The 24,437-nt window shown below is 39.8% G+C and overlaps 2 protein-coding genes across 4 annotated transcripts in view; one reads left to right on the forward strand and one right to left on the reverse strand.

Moving 5' to 3' along the window:
• Nucleotides 1-24,437, forward strand: part of FAM177B (family with sequence similarity 177 member B) — a 69,989-nt gene that overhangs the window by 38,873 nt on the left and 6,679 nt on the right. For all 3 annotated transcript variants that reach the window (XR_007409145.1, XR_007409146.1, XR_007409147.1), the window contains 4 exons: nt 16,000-16,073; nt 19,642-19,792; nt 20,189-20,394; nt 23,569-23,675. The gene's annotated coding sequence lies outside the window, so the exon portion shown is untranslated. The remainder of the gene's footprint in view (nt 1-15,999; nt 16,074-19,641; nt 19,793-20,188; nt 20,395-23,568; nt 23,676-24,437) is intronic.
• On the reverse strand, nt 9,513-24,079 carry LOC112642836 (flavin-containing monooxygenase 5-like). The gene is made up of 8 exons (XM_049106900.1): nt 23,945-24,079; nt 20,344-20,532; nt 19,549-19,711; nt 16,168-16,310; nt 15,064-15,263; nt 13,104-13,456; nt 11,233-11,305; nt 9,513-9,878 (listed from the first exon to the last, which is right to left on the reverse strand). Exons 1-8 carry the CDS (start codon nt 24,077-24,079, stop codon nt 9,527-9,529), a joined length of 1,608 nt encoding a protein of 535 aa, XP_048962857.1. The 3' UTR covers nt 9,513-9,526.

Raw genomic sequence — 24,437 nt, forward strand, 5'->3', positions numbered from 1 at the left:
CAATAAATATTTGTGAGAGGAATAAATAGGAGGGGGGTGGGGATGTGTCACAGTCTTGCTTTTTTCCAATAAACAAATTGTCCAAGAGTGTTGGGGAAGGATAGTCAACATTAAGACACCATTTCATGATACTAATTACCTGGGGGAACTCATGGATGTATACACCATCTTTCATAGATGTTCTAAAACTTAGCAGTGGATTGAAATATGTGTAATGGATACATGGGCTCTTTTTTTCGATGACCCAGATGTATTAGAGGAACTGATTTCTTCCAGAGCATGTAAGCTCACTTTAACTTTAGTGGAGAATTCCCTTCAAACTAGGATAGAGCCCTCCAACCCATTAAAAGAGAGGAGCATATATTGCAGATAGGTGAGCTATCATGTTTTCAGATTGTAGTTTAAAAAGTTTAATCCAATATAAGAATAGTGTAAAGATGGAGAAAAATTGCATTTACCTAATTTAAAGAAACACTTTATATAAAGTATTTTGGTTTAATGATGTTGTTAAGGTCTTATGTATGTTGTAAATGCATGCTATTCATAATTCCCTAAAATTTTTCATATGTTCAACCAAGAGATCCCTGGGTGGCGCAGCGGTTTAGCGCCTGCCTTTGGCCCAGGGCGCGATCCTGGAGACCCAGGATCGAATCCCACATCGGGCTCCCGGTGCATGGAGCCTGCTTCTCCCTCTGCCTATGTCTCTGCCTCTCTCTCTCTCTCTGTGTGACTATCATAAATAAATAAAAATTAAAAAAAAATTCATTCCAGCATTATCAAACACTGTGTCCACAGTATTGTGTTGTGGGGTTTACTCAAATACCAGTCTTTGAAAGGAGGCAAATTAGATATTGAATAATTGGTTTAGATAGGAAGAACAACTATTATCTAACCTTCATGATTATAAAGGAAGAATTATGATTTGGGAAATTAAATAAGCCTCTACCTTAAGCAGAGTATTATGTAGTTTAAAAAGAAATTGAAAAAAAAAAGTGAATTGTTCTACTCTGAGCTCATTTTCCTTTTCATTAACACACAGGAATTTTCTATATACTTAGTGAAGGCTGACATTTCATCCCACTTTATTAATATTATAATAATTGTTTATTTCTATTTGTATTCTATATCTTAGTCTATCCTTCATTGTCTAATGTAGAGGTCAGTCAACTTTTTATTTTGTAAAGAGGCAGGTAAATATTTTAGGCTTTGTGGGCCATACGGTTTCTGTTAATATTCCACAGAAAACCACCATGGACAGTACATAAACAGATGGGCATGGTTGAGTTCCAATAAAACTTTATTTATAAAAGTCAAAAGTGGACTGGGCTGGATTTGGCCTATGAGACATAGTTTGCTGTTCCTTGGTCTAACCTTTTGTGTCATTTGTTTTATCATCTGTAGTTAGACTTTGTCTTATTCAATCAGTTTGAGAGTTTATTTATTTATTTTTTTAAAAGATTTTATTTATTTATTCACGTGAGACACACACAGAGAGAGAGAGAGGCAGAGACACAGGCAGAGGGAGAAGCAGGCTCCATGCAGGAAGCCTGATGTGGGACTCGATCCTGGGTCTCCAGGACCATGCCCTGGGCTGAAAGCAGGTGCTTAACCACTGAGCCACCCGGGCATCCCAGTTTGAGAGTTTAACCCATTTACATTTATTTTCAAAAGTGATAAGTTGGACTTTATTTCCATCATTGTGGTTTTTGGCTTCCATTTTTTAAGGTATCCATGTTTATCCTTACTATATAGACAATGCTGTCTTTGCTTCTTTCTCCTCTGGTATTTAGAAAGTTGTATTTATTGTTTTTGGTTTTACTGGTGAAAGTTTTTGGAAGTATTCTGTAACCTATTCCTGTGTCCAGGTCATCAGGACTGTTCAAACATGTTCTAGTTCTCAGAGTTCCTGGGAAACTCTTCTACCTAATGGTGATAGGATTGTGCTTTTCTTCTTGAAAGTCAGGTGTGCCCAGTAATATGCCAGTGGTGGTGACACATGCCACTTTTAGGAAGTAATTGAATAATGAATGCCCAATTTACCATGTTCACTCTCATGTGTCAACAATTTTGGAAGCAGGGATGAGCAGAGATGGAGCTTCTTCTACCAGCCTGGGTCCCTGATTGACTATGATGTGTGGAACCCTCCTGCTGACCTTGCCACAATATACATTGAAATAAACATTTGTGATTCTGAGCTGATGAGACTTGGGGACTGTTTGAATGACAGCAAAATCTGTCATCCTGAGTGATAAACTGATACCTCGAAATATGATGCTGCCATGCCAAAACTCAAGGAAAACATTAATGATCCAAATTAGAGCCGAGACTTTCGGTTAAATGGTCACCCGTGATGACTTGGAATGCATGTCATGAAGCAACTTCGAATTCTAAAGAGGGGTCAGCAAACTGCGGCCCACAGGCTGAAATTTGGCCTGTTCTCTGTTTTCATACAACCCGCAAGCCAAGAATGGTTTTTACATTTTCATATGATTGAAAAAAAGTCAAAAGAAAAATACCATTTCACAATATGTGCAAATGATATGCAATTCAAATTTCAGTGCCCATAAATAAAGTTTTCCTGGAACACAGCCATACTCATCCATGTCATTACTGTCTGGCTGTCTTCGAGCTATAGCAGCCGAGCTTAGTACTTGCTGCAGGACTGTGGCCTGCAGAGGTACAATATTGCCTATCCCAACCTTTATGGAAAGTTTGCTGTCTCTTGCATTAGAACCTAGAGAAAAGGTTAGAAAACAATGTTAGGAATGGTGATATTGTGATTTATAAGAAATATATATTTGGTTTCCATCCCCTGCACAGAGTTCCTCAAATCCTTGGCATTTTCCAAGAGATGAGAGTGATAAAGTATCTTTTGTTATGTTAATGGAGTGACTTAGCCCGCTTTTAAGGATGGGGCTGGTTGCCAGGGCAACCAACCCCGCATAGAAGGTTGGGACTCTCCTTTCCACCCCCTAATTTCCAGAGAGGTTCTGGAGGTTGGATCAGCCACCAATGGCCAATGATTTAATCAATCATGCCTTTGTAACAAGGCCTCTGTAAAAATCCAAAGGATGGTGTTCCTAGAGCTTCCAGGTTGTAAACCGGAACCCCTCCACTTGCCAGCGCAACAGGCCCCAAACTCCACAAGGACAGATGCTCCGTTGTTCAGGAACTCTCCCTATGTATCTCTTCATCTGGCTGTTGGAACTGTTTTCCGAGTTCTGTGAGTCACTCTAGCAAATTAATCAAAGCCAGGGAGAAGGTCTTGGAATCTTTGATTTATAGAGTCAGAAGCACAGACAAACCGGACTTGTGATTGGCATCTGAAGTAGGGGCAAGGTTGTGTGACTGCGCCCATGAGGATCTCATGTCGTCTCTTAATAAGATAGGGTCAGAATTTCATTGAATTGTAGGACACCCCCTGGTGTCAGAGAATTGCTTATTGTGTCAGAGAATTGTTGTGGGGAGAATCCCCACCTTGGAATTGGGGAGTGTAGAAACAGGAATGTGTGTTGATTGCTCTTAGTTGGTTCAGTACCGTAAGAAAGGAACAAGCACAGAAAAGAACTGGCCAGTTAGCAAGCAAGAATAAGAGGAATAAAAAAAATTTAAAAGTTGGGGATTGGAAAAGGCAACTGCTGCTTAATCCAATAAATAAATTATAAAACTGGGAAGACCTTTGAGTGACCAAGGCTGATTAAAACTCAGTCTTGGGAGGCATCAAATTAAGGGGAGAGCCATCCCACTCATTGTTAAAACCTCTGAGTGGATTAAAGTGTCAAGATCCAGCCTTGGCAGTGGTGCTCAGTAAATCCTTTCAATTGAGCAGACGAGCTTGCAATCCACTTAAGATGGGGTGGAGAAAGAGAAAAGAGAGACAGAGGACGCAGGGGTGTGTGTGGGTGTGGGGAGGCAAAGAAATACAGCAAGCTGGCTCTTGGTACTTGCAGCTGGCAAGAACTGAAGAGATAAGCAAAGGTTTGAGAGAGTTGTGCTGTCAAAAGAACCATCTGCCTAAATGAAAACAGACTGGGACAGTTTGAGATAAAATGACGGTTGGACTCCCAGCCATCTATGGGTGTAGACAATAGACAAGAAAAGCTGCTTAGTCAGGAAGGAAGACAGAGTCCCTAAAGCCCGTGTCAGGTATGGCCAAGGAGAAGACCCTAACAAGCAAACTGCCAGGGGGTACAGAGAACAGCAAACTACCAGAAGGTGCCATGAAAGCTAAAGAAGAAACATTCCCCACCCCCAGTGGTATCTCAGAGTCACCGCAGTGTGGTTACAAGGAAAGATTTTGAGCAGTCCTTAGTAAGACTGGTAAATTAGCACAAGCTTAGTCTCTCTCTCTTCATCTCCATCCCAACTTGTCTTAACAAAATGTGACATTTTAGATCAGGTTTCCATTCCTATTTTATATTATTTTTTAGTTTATTTATTTATTTACTTATTTATTTAGATTTTTATTATATATTTGAGGGAGAGGGAGAGTTCAAGTGTGTGTGCGAGATAGGGGGAGCAGAGGAGGAGGGAGAAGGACAAGCAGACCTCACACTGAGCACAGAGCCCAGCATGGGGGCTCAGGGCCCTTATCTCAGGACCATGAGACCAAGACCCTGAAACCAAGAGTCAGATGCTCGAGCCACTGAGCCACCCAGGTGCCCCTTAAGTTTATTTATTTACTTAAGAAATCTCAATACCTCAGGTGGGGCTCAGGTATTGAGGTATTCAGGACCCTGAGATAAAGAGTTGCGTGCTCTGGGGCACCTGATCTGAGTCAGCCAGGCACCCCAACAGTGTTATTTTTTAAAACCATGGTCATTATGTAACTTGTTTTTCCAGAAAACAGTGTTGACATTTGTGTTCAGTATTGTACTCTGAACCGAAGTCATTATGAAACATTTCTATGTTTAGATGGTTTCAGAGAATAATTTCAGTCTAATGTCGTGATTTCTTTATTTCTGAGCTCTTGATTCTCTTCAATTCTTTCAGTAATTTCTTCAGGAAAAGTGAGGGAACAGTGACTGGGCAACTGTATTGATTCAGGCACAATATGGAACTCTTAGAGTTCTAGGGTTTTTAATCTCTACACCTGGCAGTGACTCAGTGTACAGCCTCAGGCCAGACAGCTTAACATATCTGCTTCATTTCTTGGAAATGAAAGGATATTAAAAACTTTCTGACCTCTGAAGGATTTTGTACAAAGTATTATCTGATGTCAAAAATTATAGTATACATGCAATTACTGTTTCTTTGAAATTGACACCATCAAAGATCCAGGATAAGCATAGGGCAAGAAACACATTTCAAAAGTTATTTCCATTGGCACTGAACCCCTCCAGCGTATTTGGGTTTAGTGGAACTTGATCGTTCAGGTATAAGTATTTGCTGTGAGCCTTGATTGAGCTCTGAGGTAGGTGTTACATATGTAGAGGCTGATAGAGTAGGGTGTTTTGTAGCCACTCATGGGCCCACTGGCACCAGGCCTCAGAAAGGATTGTCCGTGACCAAGAAGAATCTCTCCCTAGGTCTTTCTTTTTTTTTTTTTTTTTCCCTAGGTCTTTCAGATGAGGTTAAAACAGAGAACACCTCTGTGGGTCACTTAAAGAGGGTGCTGGGCTGGTTCTCCCAAGGGTCCCTGTGGGTCTGGTATCTGCCGTTCTATATCTGTCTATGCAACTGCTCCAGGATGAATGAGCAGAAGCTGCCATTTTTTCTAAAAACCATACTTTGACATTCTTGGCGGAATTCACTTCCCATGAACATATTAAATGGTTTCAGAGTTAATCACATGGTTATAGCTGTCACAGGACAATGGCTCTCAAATGGTGGCCCCCAGATAGCAGCAGCAACATTGTCTTGGGATTCGTTAGAGATGCCAGTTCTTGGCCTCACGCTAGAACTACCAAATTATAATCTCTGGGGACAGAATGCAGTAATCTGTATTCTCACAAGCTCTCTAGAAGAATCTGGTGCACGCTGAAATTTGAGAACTACTGTTGAAGGAGATCATTTGTCAGGAGGCCAGACCAGAACTACTAAAACAGCGTTTGTATCAGATGTTAATTTGGATCCCAGTATGGCATTTCTGGGTTAATAAAATGAAAAAAAACTTTAATAAAAATGGAATATTTGAGGAGGTTGAAAAGCAAACAAACAAAACACCACAAAATGGAAAATTTTAGGAGGTAGGAAAACAAAACAAACTAAACAAATAAAACACACAAAAAAATGGAAAATTTCACTTCACTTATAACCTTTTTATGTCAGCTAAAGAGTTGAGTTTGGTTCAAAGAACCAATAATGAATGACAATTAGTTTTAATAGGGAATGATGTCTAGACCTGCCTTTGAGAAGTTTAACTCCGCTGGCTCTTTAGGAGATAGCATGATGCGTGGTGGAAGCTGGATGCAGGGTAGGGACATGAGAAATTCTGGTTCCGGTCCAGATGAACCAAGGGAGTGGGGGTAGGTGTGGGGGGCAGAAGTTCCTCCATTTCTGTCTCCAAAACACCTCTTTGGGCTCATTTCTGTCATGCACTCTTGCATACCCTGTGCTAGCATTCTAGGCTGCTCACTCCTCCATTGCATAATTGATGTCCTTCTCTTTTCCCAGAAATAAACTCTTAGGCATCCTTCGAGATCCAAGTCTATTTTCCCTGTCTTTGTGGTTCCTTCCTCACTTCTTCCCCTTCTCTGAGTTCTTTGCTCTGTCTTCTGTATTCCCACAGCACTGGTTCATATATTTGCTATAGACAGATGCATCAATGTTCAAATGTTATTCGTCTGTTCAGGTGGTTACTTTTTCTATTAAATTTTGAGCTCTTTGAGAATAGGGACAATATCCATTTGTTTATTTATTAAACGAATCTTTTTTAAGCTCCTAGTTTGTGCCAGCAACTGTTTGACAGAATAGGGAAAGTCTGCTATGTGGAAGAGGGAGATAGAGAAATAGGTAACAGAGTCACAGTTAAAATGTATTATGATGGCGAGAAAACTAAAGCAAGATAAGGAAGATGGGAATTGCTATTTTATGTAGTCAGGTAAGATCTCACTTCAAAAAAAAAAAGGAACCAGAGGCACGAGGCACATGGACGGCTCAGTGGTTAAGTGGCTGACTCTTGAGTTTGGCTTGGGTCATGATCTCAGGGTACTGGGATCAATTGCCTAGCTGCCTTTAATAGAGAGTCTGTTTGGGATTCTCTCTCACTCTCTTCCTATGCCCACCCTCCCCACCCCCCAAAATAAATAAATAAATCTTAAAAGAAAAGGAGATGTCTCGTGGCACTATTGGTCGGGCATCTGACTCTTGGTTTCAGCTCAGGTCATGATCTCAAGGTCATGAGATCAAGCCCCGCATCGGGCACTATCAGCAGGGAGTCTGCTTGGGGTTCTCTCTCTCTGCCCCTCCCCCTGCTCTCCCTCTCTCTAAAAATAAATAAATAAATTTTTAAAAAATTAAAAAGAAAAAAGAACCAAACCTTGCAAACCTGCAAACAAAAAAGCTCACAGTTTTGCCTAATGGAATATGATATACACAACAAAAAGAGAAAGGTCTCACTTAAAAAGATGACATTTGAGCAAAGACCTGAAGGAGGTGAAGGAGTGAGCTTTTTGGATATGTAGGAGGAGAAGAGTTCCAGGAAAAGAAACAGCAAGTGCAATGACCGTGGAGGGAGAGTAGGATTGGTCTGTTTAAGGAATGAACATGGAAGAGAGCAGTGGTGGGGAGATCAGAGAAGCAGTGGGGAAGTACGTCATGAAAGGACTGGTAGGATTGTTAGGATTTAGCCATTACTCTGAGTGACAGGGAAGTCACTGGCAATTTTGGCTATGTCATAATCTGGTTTATGTTTTAAACATATCATTTGGCTGCTCTAATGAGAATAAACCACAAAGAGTAGGGGTGAAGCAAGGAGTATGATGAGGAGACTGTTATAATGATAAAAACAAAAGATGGTGGCAGTGGTGGAGGTGATGAGAAGTGGTGATTCTGGATTTACTTTGAAGGTATTAAGATTTGCTGTTCGACTAGATATGGGATATGAAAGAGAAGAATCGAGAGCCTTGAAAAAAGGAAGCCCATTTACACGCTTGGTAGGAGTATAAATCAGTATGGCCTTTGTAGGAAACAGGATGGAGGTTCCCCCCAAAATTAAAAATAGAGCTCCCATATAGAGGATCAGCAATCCCACTTGTGACTACATATCCAAAGGAAATGAAAACGGAATCTTAAAGAGGTATCTGCACTCCCAAGTTTATCACAGTGCCCATCACAAAGCCAGGATAGGGAAGCACCCTAAGTGTTCATGAAGGGATAAAGATGAAGGGATAAAGAAAATATGGTGCGTGTATATACATATAATTGAATATTATTCAGCCTTAGAAAAGGGGATCCTGCCATTTGTGACCTAATGGGTGAAACTGGAGGATATTGTGCTAAATGAGATAAACCAGACACAGAAAGACAAATACTGCATTATCTCACTTGTATGTGGAATTATGAAACATTGAGCTCTCAGAATCAGAACAGAATAGAAGAGTGGTCACCAGGGGCTGATGGTTGGGGGGAAATGGGGAGCTGTTGGTCAAAGGAACAAAGATTTAGTTATAAGATGAATAAGTTCTGGAGATCTAATATACAGTATGGTGACTCTAGTTAATAATACTGTATTACTGAATTATTAAATATTTTATTGAATTTCATACTATTGAAATTTGCTAAAAGGATAGATCTTTAGTGTTCTCAGTTCAAAAATAAATGTGTTGATGTGTGATGATGGATATGTTAATTACCATGGTTATGGTAATCATTTCACCATATATATATATATATACATATACATATACATATATATAACTTTTTCCTCTCACATTCCCCTACATGTTTTTATAGAATTTTGTATGTTTACTGTAGAATTCATGTTTCGATAGTTTTAAGAGAACACAAAATTATGTACATTTCCTGACTTATATTATTCTTTCTTTTTTCCTCCGTGGCAATCTCCATCTCCTAAAATACCCTCAAAAATCCCTGATAAACCCATGCACAAGTACTCTGTTACCTCCACATCCATGATTCTATAGAAGGTGACCCTAGAAGAGAAGGTTTCTGATGAAGACTTTGTCCCTTCTTAGCTATTCAAGATTGTTTGAAGAGATACTTTTTCCTAGGCTGTGCTTTCCATGCAAAATCAAGAATTTGCCAATTGCAAACAGCTGACAAACCATGTGTTTACTATAAAGGGAGGGCCTAGGAGAACTTGGCATAACGGAGAACATCTGTCACATTATGGAAATTAACTTTACACTTCCAAAGCAAAGTTTCATACAAGCCACTTCATTTGAAATCTCTGTTGAAGAAAAATCTCCAGTTTGGCCAAGATACTCACGCAAGAGAATTTTTGGAATTATCAGATAATTTATTGTACTGGTCTAGTCTGAACTGAGGGATAAACACTTGCACATGCCTGTCTCTTAATTAGTGTGTGTCACTCTTCGACTCTAATGGACTAACGATCATAGGATTATCCTTTAATAATGATTAAAGTGAGAACAAAGAGAAGAACAGCACAGATACTTTTAAGCCAAAATGGCACAGAGTATGGGGGCTGGTCATGGCTGAGGGTACGAGTCCTCAGTGGCTTGATGATCCGCTCTCTCTGGGTCAGGATGGCTCTCCGGGCCCCAGCCCACTTCCCTGGCCCCTGCAGGCGGTACTGGTAAGGCGTGCATGGTCCAAAGAAAATGTCCTTAGCCAGTTTAGGATCCCACAGGAAGAGCGAGAGCAGGTTGGGTTTCACTCCTATCTCAGAGGCAATTTCATCCATGTAATCCACGTACTGCACTCTGCATGTGTCACGAGGATTATTCAGGAATCTGAAATCAGAAGGGAAAAAAAAATTAAAAACCTCAAGTCCGATGACAACTCCCATGCCTCCAAGCACAATTTCCTCTAAACATCAGTGGATCTTGTATGAGGGATAATCTATGGGGAAAAGAATTAATGGCTATTGATAATTTCTTGGTGGTTTCTAACAAAATAGTCAGTCACACACTGTATGTTTCACTCTCAAATCCTTCCAAAGGTCTTGGATAGTGATAGGTGGGTTTCAGGAGATTTTTGTCATATTAATGATATTCTTTCCTGAAATCTTCTGTACTTTGGCCATGCATTTGATTATCATTCAGGATATAATCTCCTTTTGGTAAATTGGTGGGAAATATGAATTGTACAGGCCAGTTATTTAGGTATGTGTGACCTAATTAATTTGATTTTTGGTATTGCTGAAATGCAATCCCTGGCTGACCTTCTTAAACCAGCTACTGCATAAGTGAGTATTTTTAGGATGAACCCTTGATCAAAGAGAACAAGCTGTGACTCTCACACGATGGATTCTCAACAGGTATTTGTTTTTTAGAAATTTATTTCCAACCCCAAAGGTTGAGAATAATTTTCTATTAAGAAGATTTGGTACAACCTCCGAGCCTCTGACTTCATGTCAGAATTTTAATTGGATTCTGTAATGATTTGCCAACTCATTTCTCACATTGATTTATCTTTCCAACTCCTTAGAAGAGTGAACAACCCTTCATTTCATCTTACATTTTTATACACTTTGCACCTCTAAGGCTATGCTATGACATAAATTTATAATTGTATGCTTATCCAGCATTACATGAATTTTAAACACAATTCTAAAGTTTCTGTGTTGAATTATTCTGTATCCATTCTTCCCACAAATATTCCATACATTTATATTATGCTTAAGAAGAAATGAAGAAGTTGATAATTTGAGATCTCATCTAGGCAAAGAGACTCAGGTTCTATGATGAGAAAAATATAAAGAAAAAAAGATTAAAAAAAAGAAAAATATAAAGAATGCTTGATAGGCAAGCAATTCCACCTAACACTCATTCTTTCTTCCTTTCTTTCTTCCTTTCTTTCTTTCCGTCTTTCTTTCTTTCTTTCTTTCTTTCTTTCTTTCTTTCTTTCTTTCTTTCTTTCTTTCTTTCTCTTCTTTCAGATTTTATTTATTTATTCATGAGAGACACAGAAAGAGGCAGAGACACAGGCAGAAGGAGAAGCAGGCTCCCTGCAAGAGCCCGATGCGGGACTCTATCCAGGGACTCCAGGATCATGCCCTGAGCCTGAGGCAGAGGCTCAACTGCCCAGGCATCCCACCCACCTAAACACTTTCAATTGACTTTCACTAAGAAGCAAGTTTCTTACTCTTTTTCAATTTTTTCTCTCTTCTTTCTTATGTCATCCATCATGCCACTCACCGAAGGTAATTTGTTCAATCCTAGGAAAGAAAGATGATGAGGTTCCAAAAGAAATGAATACCCTGAGTAGAGTCAGTTTGGTAGAGAACACCATGAGTGAGGTAGCACAAGAGTGGGGGAGAGATCCAGGAGTTATTCTGGAATGCCCTCCACTCATTGTTTTATTGGGTGCACATGCCTTACGGATGCAAAAGCATGTCCTCTGATGAGTTTGCATCTTGACTAGCAGACCTCAAAGCCCACAAAAAAGGATGGACTGAAAGGAGTCATACTCTAACTGACAAGATACAAAATAGTGTGTGTGTAGTCCCATTACCCATTCATTCTGGCTGACCTTTAAAGATTTTATTTATTTATTCATGAGAGACACAGAGAGAGAGGCAGAGACATAGGCAGAGGGAGAAGCAGGCTCCCCGCAGGGAGCCTGATGAGGGACTTGATGTTCCAGGAACTTTTTAAAGGAGAAACAAATAAATGAGCAGAATCATTATAATGTGATTAACATAATTTCATAAAGGTAGGGCTTTTTTTTTTTAAGATTTTGTTTTTAAGCACACTCTACATCCAACCTCAAACTCACAACCCTGAGACCAAGAGCCAGGCCTCCCATAAAGGTAGGTTTTAAATCTGTTTTCATCAATTCATTCTCAACCTTAGAATTAATGATAGGAGACATCAGGCAGAGGGAGAAGCAGGTATAGGACTTGATCTCGGGACCCCAGGATCATGCCCTGAGCCAAAGGCAGATGCTCATCAACTGAGCCACCCAGGTGCCCCAAATATTCCCATTTTTATAAGTGAGAAAATTATGGAGGTCAGGGAATGTGACAAGATCATGCAGTCAGTACATGGAGGAGCTTGGTTTTAATCCCGGGTTTATCAAAGCTCCTGCTCTTTTAATTGTGCTGTCGTGTTCCTCTGGTTATTCTGTGATTCTGTCATAGTTCTCATAATTCACATAATTTACAATTCATAATTCTGTGACTCTGCCTGTCTTCTTTTTATTTTGAACATGAGAGACAGGCAAAATGCTCCCTTTAATTTGGGCTCATTAAAATAATTCTAGCAACATTGGGAAGTAGAATAGTTATTATTTCCCATCTATGCTTCAGGTTGAAACCTTTCTTCTTACTGCCCTCACTTCCTATACTATATCCTGCCCTGAAGTGCTCTAAAGAATTCTTTGCCAATAACTTGTCATTTGACGATAGCTCCCCCACCCCCACTTGTGCTCTCTCTCTAATATAAATAAATAAATCTTTAAAAAAAAAATCCCTCTGTGACCTGGCCCCTGCCTACATCTCTGAACTTATTTCCTACCACTTGTCCTCTCCGAGTAGTCTAGCTACACTGGGTTCCTTGCTCTTCCTTGAATAAATCATGCTCATTCCAGCCTTTGAACTTGGTGTTTCTTCTGCAAGAATGTTATTATTTTTTTTTTAAGATTTCACTTATTTATTCATGAGAGACACAGACAGAGGGAGCAGCAGACTCTGTAGGGAGGCCGATGTGGGACTTGATCCCAGGACTCTAGGATCATGACCTGAGTCGAAGGCAGATGCCCAACCACTGAGCCACCCGGGTGCCCCTAGAATGTCATTCTCATCTTAGATATTTATATATTTAATCTTCATTTTCATATCAGAACCCTACAGGTTAAATAGCTATCAAACCCTAAAGTAACAAATACTCAAGTGGCACAATTTTGGATACTGTAAAGGTTAACTTCAGACATATTTTGCAGCAGAAGAGCTTCACAATGTCTGTGAAGTCACACTATCTCGATGGCCTTCTCTAACTACACAGGTCAGCTCATACCCTTGAATACGCGGACAGCCCATCGACTCTGGAGCTCTGATGTGGGTATGGTGGCTCCCACTGGCTGGAGGATGCCGATGAAAGCTAGGGATGGTTTCTCTAGTTGAGGAGGAAAGACAAATTTAAACATGGAGCGTTGGCTGTCCAGAACTGTTGAATTATTTTCCAAAAAGGGGAAAGAGAAAGTAGTGTATCCTGTGGCAAAAATGATAACATCGAGGTCCTCTTCTGTGCCATCTTCAAAGATGGCAGATGTCTCCGTGAACTCTCTCACATTTGGTTTTATCAGAATTCTTCCAGATATTATGTGATTGGGTAGATCATCACTGAAAGTAGCCTGATGGCTCAGAAATCTGGAGAATAAAAATTAAAATCCAGGAAAATTAATGTGTCTTTTTAGAAATGAGCTCAGAAAATGCTTCAAATGTTTTTTAGTTGAGCTAAGGAAAAAAAGACTTACATTTTGGTTTTAGAAAAGATTTCTTTTACTCAATACTTTTTCTGAATTATTTACTGAATAAACATTCTGTATTTATTAGACTGCCAATAACATTTACTTAATGCTTATTACATGCAAAGGGAAGATTTCAAAACGTGGTAATAAAAGTTATACCAATGGTAATATTGATATCTAACTTCTTTAAAACAATTTTTTGGGGGAGAGATTGTTAAGAGCAGTTGGTGTAAGTGTTCATAATAGAACAGGAAAATCAGATCACGTTCTGATTTCCATCTATTTTAGAACCTAAATACCATCTTTATAAATTTTACTGACATTATTTAATACTGTTAGTAGGTCTCCGATTCCACCTCTGACCTCCCACAATTTCTCTTCCACTTAGCAGCCTGAGTGATCCTTTTAAAATGTAGAGTTATATCCTGATGGGTTTCTGTTTCACTAAAAATGAAACCCAAAGCTATGACCATGCTGTAGCCCTAAAAATCCCTCTGAGGGTGCTTGGGTGGCTCAGTCAGTTGAGTGACTCTTGATTTTGGCTCAGGTTATGATCTCAGGGTTGTGAGATCAAGCCCTGAGTCTGGCTCTGTGCTCAGTGGGGAGTCTGCTTGAAATTCTTTCTCTCACTCTGCTCCTTCCCCCACCTCCACATGTGCTCTCTCTCTAATATAAATAAATAAATCTTTTAAAAAAATCCCTCTGTGACCTGGCCTCTGCCTACATCCCTGAACTTATTTCCTACCACTTGCCCTCTCCTAGTAGTCAAGCTACACTGGGTTCCTTGCTCTTCCTTGAATAAATTATGCTCATTCCAGCCTTTGAACTTGGTGTTTCTTCTGCAAGAATGTTATTTTTTTTTTAAGATTTCATTTATTTATTTTTGAGAGACACAGACAGAGGGAGAAGCAGACTCTATAGGGAAGCCGATGTGGAACTCGATCCCAGGACCCTGGGTCATGACCGGAGTCAAAGGCAGATGCCCAACCACTGAGCCACCTGGGCGCCCCTAGAATGTCATTCTCATCTTAGATATTCTCTCAGGACTCACCTCCTCACATCTTTCAGGTCTGCATTCATATGCTTTTTCATCATGTGAGTATTCCAGAACTATCTCATCTAAAAAAGATTCCTCTCCCCAACTCTGTTTACTATTTCTTCATAGCACATATTGCTCCATGTCATTACATTATGTATTGACTAGTTGGTTTCTCTCCTAATAGAAAGGAGGCCCAGCAAGAGCTAGCACTCTACCTGGCCTTGTCCTTCCACTCCCAGTACCCAGAAACCTACTTGATCATAGTAGGGACCCAGAAATATTTATTAAATTTATGTAGGCTGTACACAGTCAATTTTATGTGCTTCCACATTTATATTTCACAGTGGATAGGTGGATAGGGATTACATTATACCAACATAAAAAGAAAGAAAGAAAGAAAAAATACTTAACTATACCAGGGTTTAAAGGCAGAGACAAAATTACTCTGTAAAAATCCTAGAACATACCTGTGTTGAGGTAGCAAACCATAAACATCATGGTTAAATCGAGCGTTTAATTTATTCTCTGCCCATCTGTTGATTAAGAATGTGGGGTAAAATCTGGTGAGGACAGCATTAAAACGAGTGAAGAGAACAGTGTCCACGGGCATTCCGTTATCCCAGACCCGGTTCCAAATCCACGCACCCCGCCTTGTGCTGAGAAACACCTAGGAGAGAATGCAAATAAATGAAAAATAGATGCCTTGAAATCTAAGAGTTTCCTGTCCCAGTTTTTCAAATGTCTGAATGTAAACATGGAACATACAATCTAAAACAAAACTGTGTGAGGATTTATTCTAATGATGGGCAGACACGGTCCACAGCCCCACATTTGTAGAACAACAAATGAGACGTTTAAATAGGATGGTCTTTGAATCACAGATATCTCTCATTTGGCTCATGAGAAATGGATAAGGACTCTCTTGCTTGTTTTCAAAGACAGATTGATAATTAGAGTCACACAAAATTACACATCTGACTTGTTTGCTATAGTCCCAGAGAGCTCCCCAGGCCTACCTCTGGATCTCACTCACTATCCTTCCTCTCCTTTCTCCAAAGCAGTGTTTGATGCCTGCCATCTCTTAAATTGCAAATCCTGGACAAACATGTTGCAGGAAGACTAGAGATCAACAAATTCACACACACCATTCATCTGCCAATTATGATATTACGGAATTTAGAATACTTAGTTAATCTGTATTCCTTGAAATGTAAGTACAGAAGGAATCAGTTGGGGGAGGTATCAAGTGTCAAGTCGGTGAAAAGGAAAAGGAAAGGGATTTAAAGTGGTTCATATTTGTAACTGTAGGCTGAGCTGATGAAGCCTACACTCTCTGGTAAAAATAAGCAATATGGCAGTCATTAAAATTTGAAATATTTATTTTTATTCCATTCTCTTTTCAGAAAATGTATTGCCAAGATGTCTACCAAGAAAACAAGTGTGAAGAGGTCATTAACGATCGGGATTGAAGCAGTGTGTGGGTACACCTGACACATATTTCACACAATGCTGACATCTCAGAGGGCAGTGGACAGGGTAACATCGGGGAAAGAGAATTTTAGGAACCAAACCTGTGAAGCTACGTGACTGAGCTCAATTGCCAAATCAGTTCCAGAATTTCCAATGCCGACCACAACGATTTTCTTCCCCCGAAATTTCTCTGGATTCTTGTATTCCAAGCTGTGAATATATTGACCTTTGAACCTCTTGATTCCTGTGGGCAAGAAAGTATTGCTCCAGACTTGGTCATTATTTCACATTATTTTTTGCAGTTTATTGTTGAATTCAAAGACCATCCTATTTAAACGTCTCATTTGTTGTTCTACAAATGTGGGGCTGTGGATAATGTCTGCCCATCATTAGAATAAATCCTCACACAGTTTTGTTTTAGACTGTAAGTTCCATGTTTACATTCAGACATCTAATTTCTGCCTCCTTTTTACTTCCCTAAACCCTGCCAAATCTTCAAAGAATTTGGCTCTAATTTAAGTACTACATCTTCCTTATCCTTCATTCTTGTTATTTGCAACAACTGCCTTAGACCCATTTTCCTGTCTTACTTTCTCCACCCAAGCTTCATCCTTGTCTAGATGTTTCCATCTCTTCCTAGGTCCAGTACACCCTTCCCACCAGCACTATTCACTCTGTTCTTCTACTGGGGAAAAATGCACCAACATCACCCATCAGGATCTGAAGCTAATGTATGAACTTAGAATGTAGGAACTTCATTTTTTGCCTAAAAATCTGCTCTGACTTAAACAAAAACCTCATATGGCAAACCAATGAAGGCTGGTTGATTTTACAAAATTTCATCTTTTAAACAACACTGGGGTCTGCACATATGGGCTTCATTTGCTCCTCTTGTGATGCTGGAGCAAATGACTGACACTCTAGTCAGCCCTGACTGAGGGTCAGTCCTTGCCATGTTCCTTTCTCCCTACAGAATCTGATCCCAAACTCCAGCTTTCCTTTGGAATCAGTCCTTGTGAGCTCCTGGCATGGATCTAATTTTTCCCAAACTCCATCTTTGCAAGTTGGACAGTCCATCAGATTTCTCACTGTGGCTCTTTCAGTATTTCCTCCTCCTCTTGGTCCCACTGTAATCCCTCTCATTTCCTGAAGACAACCTTTCCTCTCATTTTTATGAAACAACAAAGATCTTAAGTGAGTTTCTCAACACCTAAAAGTTACTGTGTGTTCATCCATCCTTCCTCTGTCTCCTTTCCCCAGGAGAAAATATTTCTCTTCTCTTTCAGAATGAACCCTTTGCCCTGTGGGTCAAAAATGAAAGGGGGGTTTTGAGGTCAAACAAGCATAGGCACAAATCTCAGCTTTTTCACTACCAGTGACATTTGCAATGTGTAAAATGGAAATGGTTTCACTTAGCTCATGGTATGAGCTAATGGAATGGTATAAAGATCCCTTAAAATGTTCCTTTATAGGACTTGAGAAATAGGTTTGATGCTCTTCTTTAAATATCTTTAATCTTTCAAAAAATCTTTAATTTCAGCCCACCTTCTCCTATTTTTATTTTATTTATTTATAAAGATTTTATTTATTTATTCATGAGAGAGACAGAGAGGGAAACGCAGAGACATGGGTGGAGGGAGAACCAGGCTCCATGCAGGAAGTCCTACGTGGGACTCGATCCCAGGATTCCAGGATCACGCCCTGAGCTGAAGGCAGGCACTTAACTGCTGAGCCACCCAAGCATCCCTCCTTCTCCCATTTTTAATGAACATCTCTTCAACCTTATTATCTTGCGGCCTCCTCAATGTTTCTCCCTCATACAACCAAAATCAGCTCTTCCTGCAGTCTGCCTATCTCAGAAAATGGCAACTCAGTTGCTTAGACCAACATCATGAGAGCTATCCTCGACACCTCTCTATTACATCTCGCATCCTGTCCATCAGCAAATTCTATCATCTCTATGTTCACACTATACTCAGGATCCAAGCACTTCATTATTTCTCCACTGTCACCCCTCTGGTCCAAACTACCATCATTTCTCACCTGCATTAGTGCAAGAGCCTCTTCCCTGGTCTCTCCATTTCCTCCTTACCACCTCCTTCCCCAACTACTATGAACACAGCAGCTGAAGAGATTAGAGCATGCCTCTCCTCTGCTCAAAGCCTCCTAACAGCTCTTACCTCACTCAAAGTCAAAGCCAGAGTGCAAACAATGGCTCATTGTCTGTCTACTCTCTGGCATCTCTCCTTCCTACCTCTTTCACTCCCACCACACTGGACCTGTGAGCTACACTCCCACCTCCAGGCTTTTGCATCTGCTCTTCCTTTTGCACAGTGAGCTTTCTCTGGATATCTGTATCACGTCTTCAACTCCTTTGGGCATTTGCTCAAATGTCCCTTTCTCCTGGAACCCTTACCTGGCCGCTCCGTCTGATTTTGCACCACAACCCCCATCCCTAATATCCTTTCCCTTTTCCATAGTCATCACCTCTCACATATTTATCCCATTTTTGTCTGTGTCCATCTACTGCACACACATTCCTCAGGGACAGGGGTTTTGCCTGTTTTGCTCTCTGCTGAGCCTCTGGACACCTGGTGCTGGATAGGTGTTCCTTGAATGAATGTTGAATGAATGAATACAGGAATATTTAAATTTCTAACTAACTAACCAGCTAATAGATTTCTCTTGACCAATTTAAATTTCTCTATCTTCTCATACACTGGGACACGGACACTCGTTGCAATGGAAGTGAGAGGAGTCTAGACTCTCCTGAGAAATCCAAAGGAGTCACAGGTTTAGCCCTTTTTGAGAAGACTGAGTGTATATCTCGTTCCTAGAGATAAACAGGGAGATGCTGTGCAGGTAGACCATTCCCACACTATTCCCCATATGCAAGGTGCTTAAGCTCCCAGATAGTAAACAATAGCGTTGCAGTAGCGTGTAAGACGTGTACATGGCTATTTATATTCATCATGTTATGCACATACATACACTTTCAGGAATAAAGCTAAATCGTAATTTATTTTCTGTCCCATTGATTCTACTATTTACTCGAAACTATTTTGAAAGTTTTTATTTACTTATTTAAGTAATGTCTACACTCAACGTGGGGCTCAAACCCGTGTCCCCGAGATCAGGAGTCCCATGTTCTTCCAAATGAACCCACCAGGTACCCCGTATTCACTCCAACTATTACCAACACAAAACAATTCCTGCATTTTATTTTCCAGTTGGAAAAATGTAACACTTTTCTCAAAATAGCCCAGAACTTGTGGCAATAGAGTATTAGTAATTTTTAATTTTCAATGTTATAACATTGTTTTATTTCCATAGACCCTGAAAGAGCATGCATTGCTTTATAATCAGAAAAAAATATTTATTTTGAAAATAAGGTGGCTTTCAGAGTTACAAATTGTCTTCAAAAATAACGATAAGCAACAACGATAAAACCCCACATCACCTTAGCATTCAGTGCGACATACCTGGAAAGTTCTGGAGTGGCAAGAAGGGGTCGCTGTAAAGGCCACTGCACACCATAATCCCATCAAAGACATAGGATTTCTGCTTTCCTGCAGTCTCAACTATGACATCCCACTGTCCTGTGCAAGAGAAGTCGGAGCGCTTCCTCACGCTGCACACCTTTGACTGGGAATAAGACAAACTTGGACTTGCAGCCTCTATTCCCCATTACCTCCTGTCCCCGAAATTTGGGCCTCAGTGAGTAAGGTTGGTTATAACTACTCTCCTTTGGGGTTTCTTGAAAGAGTTTCTTTAAAGCTTGTTTCCTACCGAGGCTTGTTTTTGTTTTTAAAGATTTTATTCATTTATTTGAGAGACAGAGCATGAATGGGGGGCAAGGAGGGGCAGAGAGAGAAGGAGAAGCAGGCTTCACATCGAGCAGGGAGCCCAATGCAGGGCTCAGTCTCAGGACCCTGGGATTGACCTGAGTTGAAGTCAGATGCTTAACTGACTGAGCCATCCAAGAGCCTTTACCAAGGCTTTTAAAAAGTAGATATGTAGGCCAGTGTGTGCCCAGCTGTGTTTCTAAATGTAGTTGGTGGTGAGCCAACATCAGGTGCACAGTCTGGCATTTCACCCAATCTATCCTACTTTTTCCTGAAGGAAATGAGGAGGGAGATCCTGCTCACTTCACTGGAGATGCCTGTAGAATAACCTCCCAGACTGAACAGGTGTGCATTACTGCCCTTCACTCTGGCCTGGCTCTTGACCCGACCAAGAAGGTTCTGCACAAGCTGAGTGCTCCCTGCCCCACTCACCAGAAACTGGATGTGCTTCAGTAGGTGAAAGTGTTGTACATACATCCTGAGGTACTCCATGATTCTAGAATTGTGCAAGTAGTTGGGGAAGTGATCGGGAAACGGGTAATCACTGTAGGCTGTCATCTCCTTTGAAGTGTTGCTAGTGGCAGATTCATAGACACTCGGCCTGCTACTCTTAGCCTTCTCCTACCAAGAAAAAAAGGACATTCCCTGTTTTTTAGAATATAAGAGTAACAGTTAAAAAAAAGTTGACTCCTTTCATTGTCAAGTGATGAAGTTACTGGGATGAATTCCTCCAAAGAAAGGAAAGTTGCTTTTCCAGTACTTTCCCAAGAGGTAAGATACCTTGTCATAAATAGTTTAAAAGAGCAAATAGTTTTGTTGGGCAACAAAAAGAAAAAATATGAAAAGGTGAAGAAAGAACATGAAAAGGACATGAGAAGAAAAATGTATGTAGAATACCAGAGAATGAAAATAAACAGAGGAAGATAGGGCTGCCTCTCTGCCGACAGAGCTTGATGGGGTCAGAGTCCCAGCCAGAGGGTATACAAGATGTCCACGCTGTTTGTAGTGATGAATAGAAAATAATAGAGTGTCAGTTCATTAGGCTTTCTTTTTATTCTTCCTTTTAAAATTTTTTTCTAATTACAACAGCACGTTAGTTAGAATTTTATAGAAAAATCACAGAGACGAATATCATTCTTGGTGATTGCTTTAAATGTTTTGATATATATATATACCCTTCTGGTTTCAGTCTCTCAATCCTTCAGAATCGTTCTATATATTATCTACTTATCTATATGCATACAGACAGGAAATAGTATTTTAGTGCTTTTCAATGTGTTATGGTTTATAATTATATCATATATGGAATATATAATTATATATAATTATAAAATATACATCATATACAAAATTCTATACTGCAAATATGCATATAATTTTTATGATTATATATAATTTTATAATTATGTATAATTATATTTATATAATTTATAATTCTATATTATATTTTCTAATTTTCTTTTTTAAATTTATTTATTTATTTTTTTATTTATTTATGATAGTCACACAGAGAGAGAGAGAGAGAGAGAGAGAGGCAGAGACACAGGCAGAGGGAGAAGCAGGCTCCATGCACCGGGAGCCCGACGTGGGATTCGATCCCGGGTGTCCAATATCGTGCCCTGGGCCAAAGGCAGGCGCCAAACCGCTGCGCCACCCAGAGATCCCCTATTTTCTAATTTTCTATGCAAAATATAATTATTTAGCTATATATTAAATATATATAATTATAATTATATCTAATATATTATTTTTATAACTATATTTATAATTATACATAATAGTATATATGGTATAATATATAATATGTAATATACCATATTTTTATAATTATATACTAGTATATTATGGCATTATATATACTAATGTATATTATTATATGTAATATGATATACATATAATCATATATATTACCTAATTCAATCCTGTGAAGCACATTATCATCTTCATTTTTCAGGTTATAACAGCAGTGCATACAACACACAATATCTGTTATATGCTTTAGCAACCATTCCTGATTTTTTTTTAAATGAAGAATAGAGGGACACCTGGGTGGCTCAGTGGTTGAGTGTCTGCCTTTCGCTTAAGGCGTGATCTGGGGGTCCTGGGATCAAGTCTCACATGGGGTGCCTTGTGAGGAGCCTGCTTCTCCCTCTTCTTATGTTTCTGCCTCTCTCTCTGTCTCTCATGAATGAATAAAAAAATCTTAAAAAAAGAATGAAAGCTAGATATCTAATTTAAGGCTAAGAAAAAAAAATACCCTATCACTTACAATATGCTGTTTTCTCCTAGAAGAATTTACTATAGTCCTAAAATGTAATCATTTTAATATATGTACACAGAAAACACAATTGGGAGATCAATTTTTCCTGTATCTTTTGTATATTATTGGTGACATAAGGAATCAGTAATGCATGCACTATGAATATTCTAAACTTGAAGCCAGGATATATGGAATCTAATTCCTGTTAAGGTATATTAACTTTAAGAACAGATCAAAGTATGTGTTTTCTTCTTCCAAATGAAGAGCATTGTTTAATAAAGGCCACTGTATCGAAGTGCACATATCTTAAAAACACCCCTTCTGATAGGAATAGTTTCTGCAAATATGAGCAGCATTTTTTCCTAAGTGAAACCTTAAAAAATATGGGCGTGACTAGTGAAATTAGATGGCTTGCTGTGGTATTTTGTGGCATTTTGACGTGGTCCTTGAGATATATCGTTGTCTTGCTTGGATAAGGGAAACTGACATCAAATCTTTTCTCTTAATCTATTTCTTTAGCTGGCAAATAAGGGCTTGCCTACCTCACAGAGTTGTTATGAAGACCAAATAATGCACATAAAATGCTTTAAAAACCTTACACAGGAAATAAACAAGTGCATACAGTGTGATACAACTAATAGTGCCCGTGTGCACAGGGTGCTTGGACATCAGGCTTGGAAGTTGGAGAAGATTTCCTGTAGATGTGTCTGTATTGCTCAAGGTCCAACCAGAAACATGGAAACTACTTTCAATACTTGAAACCAGGAATGTAATGCAGGGAACTGTTCACACACAAAAATGAAAGACCTGAAAAACCAACCAGGTGTTGGCAAGACATCCCAGATGTCAGCAAAAGCAGGCAGCCACCACCACCGAGGTTAGATCTAGGCAGTTAAGAGCTGGTGTACTGCTACCTTTCTTCCCCACTTCCCATGGTAAAGTTGGGGGCCACAGAGCCATGTGGTCTAGGGATATAACTAAGTTGGAGAAGGACCACTTAATCACATCTGACCTTGATGAAGGACAAAAACTGTTATTGTGCTAAGCTCTTGAGATGTCAGAGTTTGTCTGTGGGACAGTGAGTGTTAGCTGCCCTTACTAGTATATATATATTATTAGGCCAAAGATAAAAGTCTACAGATCAAGTGTTAGCATATATGAGGTAGCTGAAGCCAAAGATGCTAAGGAAGAATCCTAAGGGACTTGCAAAAAGTAAAAGGCCAGAGGATTGAGAATAGAACAATCAGCTACACTTTGAGGCCAGGTGGGAAAATATAGGTAGGAAAAGCAGAGAAGAAAAGAGAGAGAAATAACAGAAGCCAGGGATAAGTATTTTATTTTTTTTGGGGGGGGGGGAATAAGTGTTTTAAAAAGACATTGATTTTTGACATTTTTAGAGTCCCTCAAGAAAGCAAGAAAATTCAGCCCAGGAAGTCCATCTGCTTTGACCACTTTGGTGTCAGCAGCAAGAGCAGCTTTCTGGACAGGTTGGAAAGCCCATCAGGTAAGGATGGTGTAGACGGCCCCAGGGGGAGGACAATGCAGAGAGTGAGCACAGGCTTCTCCTTCAGGGAGCTAGACTCTGGACAGCTGGAGCATCATCCTTGGGGGAGGCAAAGATTGGGATTCAATGCACAGGTGCAAGCACCAATAAAAAATAATACTTATTATACTAATAGTTGATACGTTACTGCTGAAATCTGTGCATTCCTATTTCGTTGATATGGAAAAGATGTCATCACACATGTGGAAGTGTAGTCTATTCAAACGTACCTCGTAGCGCCACAGTCCTCCAATGTCGTGGCTTCCTTCAAAACAGGTGGGCTCCAGTCCTTCCTCCAGACAGATCTTAATGGCACCCAATCCGCTGACCCCAGCACCAATCACTGCAATTCTTTTTGGTGGCATTGTGTCTTGTATCAGGGAATTTATTAGTAGAAAAGCAGATTTTTATTGTCATGGAATTTTTTTTCTATAATGCAAGATCATCAGAGCTCTTTTTTTCCCTGAAAATTGCTAACTAATGCATTTGAGAAATGTTCTACTCAAAGCTGTTCTCCAATTCGAAGGCTCTCTGAGCAGCAGAAAACCCTACCTCACACAAGACTTTATTATTTTCAAGTACAAAGTAGAGTGCTTCTAAGACAAAAATGTGGTGGGGGGACGCTTGCCTTAGGCTCAGGTCATGATCCCAGGGTCCTGGGATCCAGCACTCCAGGGATCAGTCCCCCATCTGGCTTCCTGGTTAGCTAGGATCCCATTTCTT

Source organism: Canis lupus, chromosome 38 (assembly GCF_003254725.2).
Source record: "Canis lupus dingo isolate Sandy chromosome 38, ASM325472v2, whole genome shotgun sequence".
Classification (NCBI taxonomy): Eukaryota; Metazoa; Chordata; class Mammalia; order Carnivora; family Canidae; genus Canis; species Canis lupus.

Bases quoted from the DNA above. Each gene is read 5' to 3' on its own strand.
- LOC112642836 (XM_049106900.1), bottom strand. From the start codon at position 24,079: ATGCCACCAAAAAGAATTGCAGTGATTGGTGCTGGGGTCAGCGGATTG. The intron at 13,457-15,063 runs GTATGTTCTAGG...TTTATTCTCCAG, and splicing joins GGTTTGCTACCTCAACACAG to ATTTCTGAGCCATCAGGCTA. The intron at 9,879-11,232 runs GTAAGAAACTTG...TTCTGATTTCAG, and splicing joins AGAGAAAAAATTGAAAAAGA to ATTCCTGAATAATCCTCGTG.